This window comes from Halichoerus grypus, chromosome 6 (genome assembly GCF_964656455.1).
Source record: "Halichoerus grypus chromosome 6, mHalGry1.hap1.1, whole genome shotgun sequence".
Taxonomy (NCBI): domain Eukaryota; kingdom Metazoa; phylum Chordata; class Mammalia; order Carnivora; family Phocidae; genus Halichoerus; species Halichoerus grypus.
Window position 1 is genome coordinate 34,582,053 of NC_135717.1, and position 14,712 is coordinate 34,596,764.

At 42.9% G+C, this 14,712-nt stretch overlaps 1 protein-coding gene across 33 annotated transcripts in view; it reads right to left on the bottom strand.

Moving 5' to 3' along the window:
- Positions 1–14,712, bottom strand: part of RBFOX1 (RNA binding fox-1 homolog 1) — a 1,991,091-nt gene that overhangs the window by 112,557 nt on the left and 1,863,822 nt on the right. For all 33 annotated transcript variants that reach the window (XM_078074844.1, XM_078074845.1, XM_078074837.1 and 30 more), the window contains 2 exons: positions 9,463–9,606; positions 2,882–2,935 (listed from right to left, as the gene is read on the bottom strand). In XM_078074844.1, the coding sequence (XP_077930970.1) occupies positions 2,882–2,935; positions 9,463–9,606 (198 nt within the window). The remainder of the gene's footprint in view (positions 1–2,881; positions 2,936–9,462; positions 9,607–14,712) is intronic.

Sequence of the window (14,712 nt, forward strand, 5' to 3'; positions counted from 1 at the left end):
GAATGATAGGATCTCTCACCCCTAAGTGCTATCAAATTCTCATTTTCAGAGTCTGGCGTGTCTTTTTACAGTGTGGTTTCCCTGTGTACTTGCTATCCATGTACCCATGAGCTATTTATGCTATACATTCTCAGGAGAACATAGATAGTACCTGTGTTTGAATAGGGTACACACGCGTGCACGTGCACACACACGCACATACACACACCCACCAAACACCCAGAACACACAGCCATACTCACTGAGCACTGAGCGACCTGCCTCGGGGACCGGGGAACTCCTAGCTCTGAAGGGCCCACCCGCTTCCTGCCTGCTTCTCCTACACCAGATGCTGAACAGGAGGTCGTAACAGTGGTTCAGATTTCTCAACCATTTAAATGGAAATGTCCCTTTAAATAAGGCCCTTTCCTGCAGACGATAATGTCAAGTCTGAAAAATATCCCTGTGTGAGCTACTGTCCCCATTTAGCAGTTCCCCAAAGGACTGTCTCGAGGACACTCCAGTCACACCGAAACAGTCAGCCCCCGGCACCTGCCAGACCGCCTCTTTCGGAGGGAGCCTACCCACCCAGGCTATTCTTGATGTCTCCTAATCAAAAGTAGAAAGCGGGTTCACAAAGTCAGTCGCTGGATGCGGCAAACTTAAACAGTCTTCACTGCTAAAGCCCCAGAGACAGGCTAATCATGGCAATGACAGAGGAAGTATTAAAAATAGTACCTCCATTGTACTTTCAAAATAGCAAACGATATTCTTCTAATGTCCCAAAACAGCTCTCGAAAGGAATTAAACAGCTTTTTCCAACTGGCCAAAGTTACAAAACAAAATATAAATTAAATATAAATTAAAAAAAAAAAAAAAAAAAAAACCTTTAAAAGCAGTAGCGCCACAGACCCAGGATTACAAGAAAGTTGGCCAACATTCCAGGTCATCTTCTAGGATTTTGCCAAGAATGCATCAGGCCTGAGTGAAAAGGATTAGTTAGGCTGGGCACATTTTTTTTCCTTTTCTTTTCTTACTTTTTTTTTTTTTTAAGATTTTATTTTTAAGTAATCTCTACACCCTGCGTGGGGCTCGAGCTCACAACCACGCTGACTCCCGAGATCAAGAGTCGCAGTCTCTACCGACTGAGCCAGCCAGGCGTCCCTGGGCACGTTTTCTCTTAATGCACGTTGCGTTGCAGGTATAGAAACAGCTCTTATGATGATTTTCATATAAGGAGCAGAAAGAGAATTAACTTATGTTTCCCGCAGCCTAGAGGTCACGTTACTGATAGAAGAGTAACTAAAATACCTGAAATTTTGGGAGAAGAAGACCCTTGCACTAGCAGAATCAGAGAGTATAATGAATTGATTTTTTTTCTCCTCATCCAGCATATCGCATCATCATTTTGGCCGTGGAGAGGAGAATACTGGAATTTTCTTCCCTCACATCAAGCTGCATCATCCTATCCAGGAGGGAAAGGGTGCCGACTGCCCAAAGAATAATACATGCAATTGTTTGCTTCATGGGAAGGAGATGGTTGTTGTGCCCAAGAGAGCTAGCACTTGCCTGCCCCCTTAGAGAAAACCAGTTCTTCTTGTAACCCTCCTGGATACTGACTTGTCCCAAATTGCCTGCGTGAGGAAAGTTATGGGGCTAAATCCAGTATCTCTCTGTATCTGATAAGCAATTTGTCCCAATATCCACTTTCACAGTCTGAGGATGCAAGGGAGCTTAGAATTCCTTTCAGCCCGGGGACAAGCACTCTGGAAACCGGGTAGAGTTATCGAAAGTGGTCACTTTCTGGCTGCTGAGGTCACTCTCTGAGTCCTCTGACAGGACTGTTATCACTCAGTATCTGCTGCTAAGCTGAATGCACTGCTTTCCTCAGGGGAGATTCTGATAGAGCCCTGGAGTTTTCTGTGCGTGCCCGTGGGATGAGGACACTTTAGCTACCGCAAAACACCAGTGGGCAAAGGGGCATTCTGCATTTAGATGAAGTGTTGGCATTTGTCTAAAACAGGAAAACACAGTGTTTGCAACTTTAACAACGGGCCTGGAAGGTTTGTTGAAACACAGACTGCTGGGCTCCCATTTTGAGCGTCTGATTTAGTAGGTCTGGGTTGGACCCCGAGAATTTGCATTTCTGATACGTTCCTAGGTGCTGCTCTTCGGGGGGACCTCATTTTGATGACCTCTGAGAGACGGGATGCTTTGAGAGAGTTGGGCCTTTTCTTCCCCCAACATATTTCCATGCTGAAGGTGCTGGAGCCTTTCCAGCACCCTGATTTTTACTAACATGCTTAGGTCTAGGAAAATCGACTTAAAAATTGGTCTCCCATGGAAAAAAACCAAAAACCAAAAACAAATTCAAAGCAATGGCAAATTGCAAAAGGTGGAGTGGTAAACATATTAATGAAAAAAACTATATTCAAAAGGTTGGTGTATATGAAATTTTCTCCCCTACAACCCAGGAAAATAACTGCACTTTATTAATACAGAATAATCACATATTTACCTGCGCATGAGACTATCAACTCACTTTTTAATATAAAGAACATAATTATCACTGAAAAACAAAAATGTAGCAACAACATTATTTTTTAGGCATGGGTAATTTTCCTCTGGAAACTTGATATATATATATATATATAGATAGATAGATAAATAGATAGATAGATAGATAGGTATAAAACAGCAATTTTAAATTACCCCCTTATACATTTAAACTGAACCCAATGTATTTCCCACCATTTTGGAAACTGGAGAAGGTCTCTAAAGGAATTCCCACTGAAGTGTATTTTCACAATGTGCTAATTAAAAGAGTGCAGTTGTTTCCCATTATCCATAGCAAACATTTAAAAATAAGCTAAACAGTCCTAAAGTAAATTAAATCGCTTACCTTTGAGCCCCGCTCATTAAAAATAATTTCAACATCTAAGATTTTACCAAATTGCTGCAAAGAAATAGAAATGTTTTATAAGCAAGAGAAATGGAGTAAATCATACTATGCACATTGGTAATTGTACCCCAAGTCAGAGTTTGTTTGTTTTTTTTTTTTAATATCAGGGATAGACATTTGATGTTGTTTTATCCTTAGTGATGTGCTTGAACCAAGAGAAAGCACAACCAGACATATGATTTCTATTTTACTGGATACCCCACCGAGTGAGATGTCATAGTATGGGCCTGGTGCAAAATGTGTAGTCAGGTGGTTAGTTCTATTTTCCTTTCTTTATGTGTGCACAATTGCTTTCCCAGGCACTGAACAGCAAAGATTAAAACTGGCTGGAGTATAAACTGACCCTTCTAGGCTACTCCACTAGCCACTGGGAGAAGCACCGTTGATGAGGTGGGATTTTGATGGTAAAATGTCCAAGTGGAATCTGATGGTGAGGATGGTGGCCTTTGACCCCTGTATAAGCTACAGTAAGAGCCAGGCCATATAAGAGAAGTCAAGTACAAACAGATGAAAGCAAGATCCACCATGTGGACATCCATCATAATCAAGACACCAGCATAGCTGTGATTAGCCCTGAGGCCAAAATGTACTTCTCTCAAGATGATTCTTCATTTTGTTAAACAAACAAATAGATTTTAGACAATTAGCAGGAATAGGCTCTATAAAAAGTGAAAGCAACTCGACATATTCAAGCATTCAGACATGGTTCCAGATTACAAATAGGGCAGCCAACTAAATTACAGATGCCTAGTTAAATTTAAATTTCAAAATTTTCAGGATAATTACATCCCCTGCAATATTTAAGATACACTTATACTTAATAAAATATGTTATCTAAAATTCAAATTCAGCTATTGTTATCTTGTATTTTTTTTGATTTGATAAATCTCATAGTCCTACTGAGAAAGCAACATCAAGCAATTCGTGATTCACACTTTAAAAATAAGGGAACAGGGACCCCGAAACCAGAAGCATCTGAGAGTTCAAGAGCCTCTTCCCCTGACATTGGGGGTCCTTTCCTTTTTCTTAGATTGCATGAAATACAGTGGGTATTTTTGAGTGTGCAGGTGGGAGAGGGTATCATAAAAGTATGTGACGTGGTCCAGGAAAACTATGAGGGGAATTTTACCCTGATGCACAGTGAGGGCAAGTGCTCGTTCTAGTGATTAAAAAGTAAACAGAACCACATGAAGGAATATGTCCATCCTCCTTTTCCTTTATTTTGAGCTTTCATATTATAACATTCGCTTTTGCAGCCTGGAGTTTTATGACATCCTTTATTGCCCGAGGAGATTCTGTGTTCTGTCTCTCTCCCCTGGGTGGAAAGCATTAAGCAGCCTCCATGTAGCAGAGGCCAGAGTGGTTGGGAGGGAAAGAAAAGGAATAAATGATTAGAACACAGAGAACCAGAGGCAGCTTCCCTGACCACTGTGCTTCAGTCAGAGGATATGGGCCGCTGCGGGGGGGGGGGGGGGGGCGGCGCGGAACCCTGAGAATAAGTGTCAAGAGGGTCCTACTAAGATTCGAGAAAAAAAATTATTGGAAACAGACAGAGGCTATCCTCTAGAACAAATTTACCTTTCTTGGAAAGATAGGAAAAAAAAAAATAGGCACACTCCACTTGGAAAGAAATAGCTCAAAACCTTGAAACAAAAGTAGTTGTGACTAGGAGAAAAAGGAAACCCAAAGCTATGTCATGGAAATGTGCCTACCCCTCAGGGTACGGACACGGTCAGGGGACTGCAGGTTGAATTTGTCTTGTTGAGCGGATGGACGTGCTTCTGTGCTTCTCATCTTCCCAGAGAAGAAGGATAGGGAGAAACGAAGAAGAACAGCTGGGAGAGGTGAGGGGAGGACTACATTGCCAGCAGGTATGATGGAAATACCAAGAAACTTACAGCAAACTCACCCTGCAATTTGTGGACACTCTTAATTTCCTTTTGGTCAAGAGAATATTCTTCTACAGAGCATTTTCAGTGCCCTAGATTTGGGCAGAGAAAATCGTTAAAAATAGAAGAAGAAAACTTCCAGATTTGGGGAATGCGGGATTTGCCGTTGAAAGGTGAACTGAATTTCAGGGTAAAGACTCCCCCAGTTTGTGAAGTCCACAGAAGCAGTGATTTCGATATAACCTCCTTAGAATATTTAGTCCACACTGATGCTATTATATTTATTTCAGGCCTAAGAGCATGAAAGCACACATGTTTATGAACAGAGAAGCTTGAAAAAGACTCCCCCAAACCATAAAGCAAATGTCATCTATGGAACATCCTCTAAGCAGTCAACACGAAAACGCTCCCTTTAAAACAAGATCTGGCTGAGACAGAACCAACCGATCAAGAAGTAATCCTAGCATGTGTCATTCCCTAAATGGAACGATGACACCATATGCCCTGAAATGGTCTCAAATGTTTGCCTCCCTAGCGGTTGCCATTGGGTGGTTGATTCTCAGAGCCAGTGAAATGAGCAGGGAGAAGAACACTGATATGCGCCCCACTCCTAAGACAGTTGCGTACTGTATTTATAGTATCAACAGTTTAATTGGGAAGCTGGGTACTAATGATGTAAACACAGCTGATACATGTGCAGTCTAAACAGACATGACTCGCAGATTTAACTCGCATTAGTTTGCTCGACACCCATGTGCCGCCACATTCGACAACGTCTCAGGATCCGTGCAAGGTGTCTCAATAGCGGTATCGAGGATAAAATCCGGAAGCTTCTAGGCATGCACTGGGGCACATACATACCAGGCATTTTGAGACATTCTCTGATCAAATAATATTTCTCTGAAAAACTGTGGAAGATGCTCCGTGGGTACAGCATAAAACGTGAAAGTAAAGGTTAGTTCAAAGAGCACACACAGAGGCGAAGAAAAGGCATCATATCAGTTTTCTTAGGGTTGGCTTCATGTTTGGAATGCAGAAATGGGAGGCACCATGCCAGGTCCAAAAAAAAAAAAGGCTTCACTCATTATAACATCACGGTGCATAGAATTTGGCATTAACGCCAAAGAGGCAGGCATCTCTATGTTATTACTAAAAAGATGATCGTGAAAGCTTCTTTTGTATGTTCTGCAAGTCATGTGGTCTGTTTTGGGGTGACAATAATGAGTGACTTCCATAGATCATAGTCATACCCAGAGGGTCTCTATCAAAAGCAAGGCTTTTGATTACAAAAGCAAGGCTGTGATGTCAGCAAGGGTGTTGTGCAAGTTTGAATCCTACACTCGATGAGTAGCTACTTCTGAAAACAGTTCTATAATGCAATGTGTCATGTCAGTGGTCTGGATATATCATAACCACCTCTCTCACCCAAAACCCAGATATGTGTAAATTTTAAATGTTAGGTTAAAGAACCATTCTGTCCAAGAGCAAGCCATTATAATCAATTTGGTGGAAATCCACCCATTCCTTTCATGGGATCATTAAGATTTCAAACATAAAGGATGCACACCCTCATGAATGCTCCCTGAAAAGAGGACAGAGCTCAAGAATGAAGTAGCCAGGCCAGAACCAATATTTCTTTCAGGGAAACATCTAGAACCAACGCCTCTGATCTGTTCACTCACGCCCCAACTGGTGTTGTAAAAAGACTCTGGGCTCTACTGTGGTCATGTAACTTCTTGACCAAGGAATGTTCCACCTTGACAGGAAGGAAGGAAGGAAGGAAGGAAGGAAAGAAAATCTATGAATAGTTAGAAGATTTAATGCCAAACACTAGAATGAATGCTTTCAAAGGAGGAGGAAGTAAAGAATTTCAAGTACTGAAGAACATGGTGGAGTAAAGGTAACCAGAATCACAATGAACGGGCCCTGAAGCCGCAAATTAAACACAAATATGTGAGGCACCTGCAGTGACCATTAGGCCTGCAGAAATTGCAAACTTCTGAATTATTAATGGTTGCAAAAGTTGTTATGAGCACAGCTAGGTTTTAGGCAGTTGGAGAAAGGAGCTTCTTTTTTTGTCTTGTTTTGGTTTGGGTTTCAAATCCCCATGGCTGCATTGAACAGAAGAAATAAAGGAGAAAAGCCCAAAAGTCTTTGAGAGGGTTTTTCTCTGTAATAACCCCCACTCTAGCCCCAGCCAAAGTGAAGAGGCAAAGGCAAAATATAGCAATAAAAGGAGAGAAGAGATCTCATGTCCAGATGACTTGGAAAAGACCTAATTGGAATCAAAATGTCATTTCTTACAGTAAGTATGACCTACAAGAAGAAACCACACTTAATTCTCTCAACTGGAGTGTGGGGAGCCAATCTGAATGTTTACAGATGCCTTTCAATGTGATTCATGCCACTAAATGTATCATATAACCAGAATGGGATTGCCACCACCAATGCTTGCTTGGGAAGAACAGATTTTTAGTATTTAAGTTCCATTTCTTCAGGACAGTGGTCGTAAACCAAGGAGGCCTCAGCATTATTACAAAGAATCCAGGAATCTGTATGTGCCCCCAAATTTTTATAGCCAAAACTCATAAAAAAAATCTTGCATACTTTTAAAACGAACACAGATGCTGTTTGTGTTGAACGAAATTAATTTCAATATTACTGAAATGTATGCCACATTTTCTTAATTGATACTAAGTGTATCTATCATCTGGTCAAGTCGATGTCAGTTGCTTAGAAATCTTTACTTTTACAAAAACTGGCTCTGAAACCAGTGGATTTTGATCATGGTTTGACAACTGGGTAGTATGTTCAATATTTGGCAAGACCTTGCTGTGCACCACTTGCCCTCGCCCTGTAAGAAAAGAGAGGCTCAGATATCCATGCAAGCAGGATGCCGTCTTTGGGAGCTCCAGCTGTGGATTATTTCCAATACCTCTCTGACTTGGCTGTGTAGCCCTCCGGTGACTTTCAAGATAACGGAGAAGACCAGGGAGGGAAGAGCGCCCTCGGGGTTGGGAGCGAGGGTGGGCTGCAGTGAGTGACACCATAAAAAAGCACCAGGATGATCATTAAGAGGGCCAAATTCAAAGCCAACCTCCCAGTGACACCTGATGAGTAAAGATGGACCGTGGAGCAAGACTTTCTAACCTGACGTGGCAAGAGGAATCTAATTCCTCTGGCTGCCCATCATTCAAACCTGGTCTCACTGCTTTATACACACTTAACCTCCACTTTCACTTTGAATGCTCTGCACTTTTCAAAGTCATCTTTGACCTGAGAGTGCCCGAGGGTATCTCTACTCTGCAAGAGTTAGAGGGCTCAACTCAAGGTTATTACCAAACGAGAGAGATAAAAGTGCAGAAGCTGACCTTTTCCTCTGAAATGTCAGGATTCAAGTCTGGGTATCTGAATATTAGGACGCTAGCTCTGCCTTTGTGTCAGATGTGGACTTGATAAACATCATGCATGGTAAAGAAATAGAAGCTGCATGCCAGCTAACCCCACAATCGCAGTCATGAACCAGAGCATCCCTTTGCATAGGGGGAATGAGGTCTACTTGGCCCAGGGTTTGGCATTAAAATTTGGCCCCTTCTTATTCCTTCTGTAATACTTGCATCCATCCACAAACTCTTAGAGGAACAATCTCCAGGCAGCCAACCTTTACTCTAAGTCAAATGCTAAGGATATAGTTCTGTTCATGGAATCCACAGACACCTCCCATCAATGCTGGGAAGGATGTCATGGACAAACAGGCTGACTACATTTGCAAAAAACAAAACAAAACAAAACACCCACTAAGGATATCTAAGCCCTGTCAGAGTTTTGTCCTTCAGAGCCCAAGACGTGGCTAACTCATTCCTTCCCAAGATGGACAGTGCAAGATTTCATCCAGAAAAAGAACCTGAGTCATGTCCCACGAGGAAGCAACCCTATCATCTATTTTCTCTGGGTTGATGGTGGCTTCTGCCCTGCTCTGGGTTTCAATCATGGTAGCTGGGCAAGGCTGTCATCTGTGGCAGAGAACATCACAGTAAGAACTTCTGAATCCTCGTCACTAATTGCGGGAGAGTGTATACTGCAGGATGCAAGTCAGACTTAGAAATCTCTAGCTTTCTTTGTTTTGCTTTTCAATGAAGCTTTATGCAGAAGTCATTATTCTCTAGCGCTGCCTCTGAAATCGAAATGCACAGTGCCTGGGAAAGAGTGAGGTATGCAGGAATATGTCATGATAACTTTGGCAACTATGAAAGAGAGAAGAACCCAAAGGACACAAAATGTTTATTTCAGCTGTGACATAGGGTCCAGGGCCACTTGATCTGGGATCATCAGTGGGCTTCTTTCAATGCTATTTTATCTGGGAGCTCATTTTCTGTTTGATTTTCCAGTTACTAATTAGAAGAAGACCATTTGGCAAAGCGGGACCATGGTGAACCTATACAAAGACATTTAGACTAAAATCATGAAGAGATTTCGGCCACAATATACCCACCGACTAGGATCTAAAATGCATTTTTCCCTCCCTATGTAAACATCGAACTTTTGTGTTGTAAATACCCAGAACTTACATGAGGAGGAAAGGGCTCTGGGGACCCCAGTGCAGACACTGCAGAGGAGAAACGCTCTACTTACGCCAAACATTTGTCGGAGGTCCGGATCCCGGAACCTGAAGGGGATGTTGGAGACATGCAGCCGCTTGGGCTGGGACTTGTTTTCTGTGTTTTCAGAAGGTTGTGTCTGGGGCTGGCCATCCGTTGGTGCCGCGTCATCTGTCTGCTAAAAGGACAAGAGTAAAGAGGCTATGAGTGGACCTGTGTGCTCTTTCCAAAGTGCTTTAGCTTCTCCTAAATGGTAAGAAAATGCTGGAACAAAGGAACAAGGACAAGGAAGGAGCTGCTGGGTCATCCATTCATTCGTTTATTCAACAAGTATTTATTGAACATTCCCTGACAGCCCAAGGTGGAGCTGGGATTCAGCAGTGAGCAAAGCAGACAAACTCCCCGCCCCCACGGAACATAATTCTTATGGGGGGTGTGTGGGGGGAAGGCAATAAGCTCATTAATAAATAAATATGGAGCTGGTAGAAGGAGAGCATTATGGAGAAAAATAAAGCAAGGGGAGGGGTAGTTGGTGTGGAGGTGTTGGGGAGTTTTAACAGGCAATCAGACTGATTGATTAACCTGTCGTTAAAGGTAGGAGAGGGTGCATCCCTAAATCAAAGGTGTCCAAAATCTTAAGATACGCCTGCATAATTGTTGTAACTGTCCAGATAAAACATTAGCAAATGGAATAAAACATTTGAGAAGGCTGTTTGGTGTTCTGCAGTCCAAGTAACCATCTGATTGACTTATTTATTTTATTTTTTTTTAAGGTTTTACCTTCTCGTTTCTTGGTTGTGCAGGCCTGTGCTATCCATGACAGCTGACCCCCTGTGGCTATTTAAATTTGAATTAAAATTAAGTAAAATGTAAAATCCAGTTTTTCCTTCACAATAGGCACATTTCAGGTACTCAATAGCCACCTGTGGCTAGTGGTTTCCATGTCTGACAACGAGGATCTAGAACATCTCTGGAACGTTCTATGGACCATACTGGTGTCGATAAGGCTATGCTATTAGCATAACTCATTACTCTGCTTCCCACTCTTGCCACAATAAAAGCCCGGACAACATGATATTATATCAGCACATATATAGGCAGGAAAGTTACAGTAACACTTGGTATCATTATAGCCACGCCCATACTCTTGGTTCTTGAGATGCTTCTGGACACTTTCTCTGCAATTAGCATCTATTGCCTCTGGGTGGCAGTTGATGCCATCCACATCAGTTACTTGCTTCTCCAAAACCGTAATGGAAAACCTAATGTGGAAGCCCATCAAATTTACGAGGGAAGAATCAGCCTCACCTACTTTTAAACAATTTAGAAGCATATAACTGGGACAAAACTATCAATGCAATCAGGCAGGTGTAAGATAATAAAGACACAGAGGAGACAACTTCACCAAGTGAAATATATATATATATATATATATATATATATATATAATATATTTTATATATGCATATAAATATAAATGCCTTATATAAATATGGTTTACATATTATATATACCACAATAAAATGGCCATAATTAGTGACTTTCTTGCCAATCCTTGTATTTATTGACAGACTTCATTTGCATTCTCCTTCCTAATAACCCCTGAATTGCATTTTGAAGTCAAGACTTCCCAGAAGCTGGCACACTACTCTTCCAAGCCAGTTTGGAATCAAAACCCCCACCGGATGACCTCTGCAAGTTTGAAGTGTTACGTCATGATAACGTCAACACTGCCCTTGGTCGTTTTGTCTGTGCTGTTGGAGTGGAATAAGGAGGAGGATGGTGACAGTCTCCTAACCTGGAAAGTGAGTAATAATAATAATAATAGTGCACACCTTCTAAGGCTCTGTGAAGACTTAGCGCAGTAATATAGGCCAGCTTGGCAGAGTTCTTGGCACATGAACTCAATAAATGTAAGGCAATGAATTTTTCAGAGTGACGGTAACTTTTTCTTAAAATGTCAAAAACAAGAAGAAAGAAAGCCTCTCTCAGGAATCATACAAAGGAAAGGTTCTCCTTTGCTTGTTAAGCATGTTTTTACTGAGCAACTACTATATGTTGGACACGTAAGTTAGTCCTCCCAACACACGTTGTTCCCAGTTCAGTGCAAGAGAAAGAAGAAAGAAAGAGACATTTGTGAGGCTGGGATCAGAGTGAGTCACAGAGGGCTGAGTAAACTTAAATCAGGGACATGCCTCACAGCTGGATGTTCTGGGAGCCCTGCCAATTCTGGAGGTTACGTTTTCAGTGGGAGACGTCTAACAGAAGGGATGAAGGGGGCTGACGCTGTACCAACAGAGGGCAAGGCGCAGGCAAAGATGCAGAGGTGAAATCAGGTTCTGGATTCAGGGGAGTACATGGGCCCCTTAGTGTCATGGTCGGTGGGTGCACATGAAGGAAGGACAGACAGAACAGCACAGTGCGGGGGTGTGTGTGGGTTATATCACAAAGGGCCCTGTGTGCAGAGCAAAAGTATATTTCATGATAAAAACTAAGAGGAGCCACTTATGGATCATCGCGGGGTGTGGTGTGACCAGCACGAGACAATGGGGCTGAGCCATGGCCGACAAACAGTAAACGCAGGTCAGATGGCTGGTTGAGTCACTGACTGAACAGGTGAAGGTATTACGAGTGTATCAATAAAGTAATGAATGAAGGATGAATGAATGGTCCACTTTGCATCTTCAAGTGACAGTCAAATACAATATTATAACACCCACGCCCAAACAGAGCAGGGAACTGTGTTTTCTCTGCTGGTAACATGAGGTTTGGTTACACAACCAAGGCACAGAGATGTCCTTGAATCGTGCAGTTGGGGTCTTAGTACTCTGACCTAAGGCTCTAGGTTTGCAGACACAGCAGGTGAGACCCCAGCTTACAGCCCATTTCTTCCCTCCGGTTACAGGTTGCTGTTCAAATGCAAATTAAAACAAGCTCCTTCTCATCCCAAGAAAGAAACTTAGATTTGGATTTGTACATAACTGCTGGATGTTTCAGCTTAATAAACCTAATTAGGAATTACAGAGATTATGATTAAACATATTAAATGATTAATAGCATTATGCCGCTCATGTGAAAATTAAAATTAATCATCTTTAGTCAAACAGGACTTTGGAGAAATCTTTGCGTTGTTTCCTTTGATAAAAACATACAACGCTCAATTAATCATTTTGTAGCATGGGCATGTGTACAAAAGCTCATAAATTGTTATGTTGGAATACCTGTGTATTAAAAGTAATTTTTAAAGATAACATGTAAAATGGAAAACAAACCAAAAGTGTTTCTGACATCGTGGGTGAATGAAGAGGAGAGGGAAGAGGAGAACATCAGGATCCAGAGGCTGACTCCAGAGCCTGGGGCAAGGCAGGGGTGAGACCTTCCAGAATGGTCCTCACAGAGTCTCATATTGGTATATCGGGGTGAGAGCTATCCCCTTCCCTTTTTCTGGAAATTGTCAGGGAAAACATATCCAGGACAAGCCTGAATTTTAGGTCCCTATATTAGTCTGCTAAGAAATTACCACAGACATGGTAGCTAAAATCAACGGAAATGGATTCCCTCATGGTTGTGGGGCCCAGATGTCTACAGTGAAGGTGAGAAGGTCCTTCAGGACCACACTCCCTCCGGAGGCTCTAGGGGAGAGCCCACCTTTGCCTCTTTCAGCTTCTGGTGACCTCTTGGCTTGAAGCTGCACTTCCCCAATCTCTGTTTCCACGTTCATATGGCCTTCTTCCCTCTGTGTGTCTGGGACTCACATCTCCCTCTGCCTTTTTCTTCTTACAAGGACATTAGTCATTGGATTTAAAGCTCACAGTAGATCTTGTCTTGGGATCCTTAACTTAATTACATCTGCAAGGACCCTTTGTCCAAACAAGGTCATATTTGTGGGTTTACGAAGGATGGGATGTGAACATATGTTTTGAAGGCCACATTCAACCCACTACAATTTTCTTCTAAACAAGCAAACAAACCGGAAGTGCACGTAGAATGAATAGCTGTTATCAAGAAGTGGATGCATTTTCTACCACTGAGGGTGGCATGAGGTTCTCCAAGGGGTTGGCCTCACACCAGGTCTAGAAGAAGAGAGAATGTCCCTGTCCGAGCTGTCCCAGGCTCCCATCTGTCACACTGGGAACTTTAATGAGTTGTCTAAAGAGAGATTTGAGGCTTCCCTTCATCCCAGCCTAGGCTGTTGGGCTGCCTTTGTGCACCTCCCCCTGGATGTGATGACCCCCCTTCAGCTGGGCTGAGAGGCGCTCCACCAGCCTCCTGAAAGGCATCCAACACTCTAAAAACAAGGCTAGGTCTGCAGGTTCCCTGAGCCTAGCACTGTAGCTCACACAGATGGACAAGCAGTTAGAGCGTCCCCGAGAAGGTCGGTGAAGCTCATGGCAAATGCACAGCGTGAAATTTCTAAGGACAAAAATAAAGTCATGTGAAAAAGCTGAGGAAGTTGCTAAGGGAATTGCACATCTCGAATGCGTATTACCGAAAAGCGGGGGCTACCTGGTTGGTAGTTACATCCCTCAAGGCTGGTACATGTCAAGGCTTACTTGGAATTAACGGCTGGAAGAAGAACTCTTGATTTATCTGTGTCTGATTCTTTTAAAGTATCATTCTGGCTCTAAAAGTGGGACCTAGCTGAATTGAAAAGGTGCCTCATAACCATGTTTGGGAGATCAGGAGGTAGAACATAAAGACCAAGCAAATTACTCCGTCTGCTTGCTCAGAGATGAGAGGAGATTGAGAAAACAAAGGTGTTAGAGGGTAGAATTAGAATGGCCAGGGCACCTTCCCTCTCAGAACCCTCCGGTCCAGACCCTCATCCTGGGCTGGGAGATTCAGTACGCTCTGGCCCAGACCCCCTTGCTTCCTGAGGTTCCCGCTCCTTACTCACTGGCCACCTGGCTCCTCCTTCCACGCATGCAGCATGCTCCCTCCTCAGGCTTCACGCCTGTCCTTCCTTTGCCTGGAAAATTCGCACCCCAGATGCCCATGTGGCTTGCCCCCTTCTTCCCAGCTCTCTGCCAAGACAGCACCCATTAGAGACATCCTCATCTAAAGCTTCAGCATCTCCTGTCTCCCTGCTCGTTCGCTTTTTTCATAGCACCTATCACTTCTTGCCCCGTGTATTACGTGCTTCTGTTCATTTCTATGGTGTTTCTTTATCTCCTCCACCAGAACATGAAGTCCATGAGGACAGAGATGGGGAGTTTCCATCCACTGTTCTGTCCCTACCCCCTAGGGCAGTTTCTCAGCACCAGAAATGCTGACATTGGGGCTG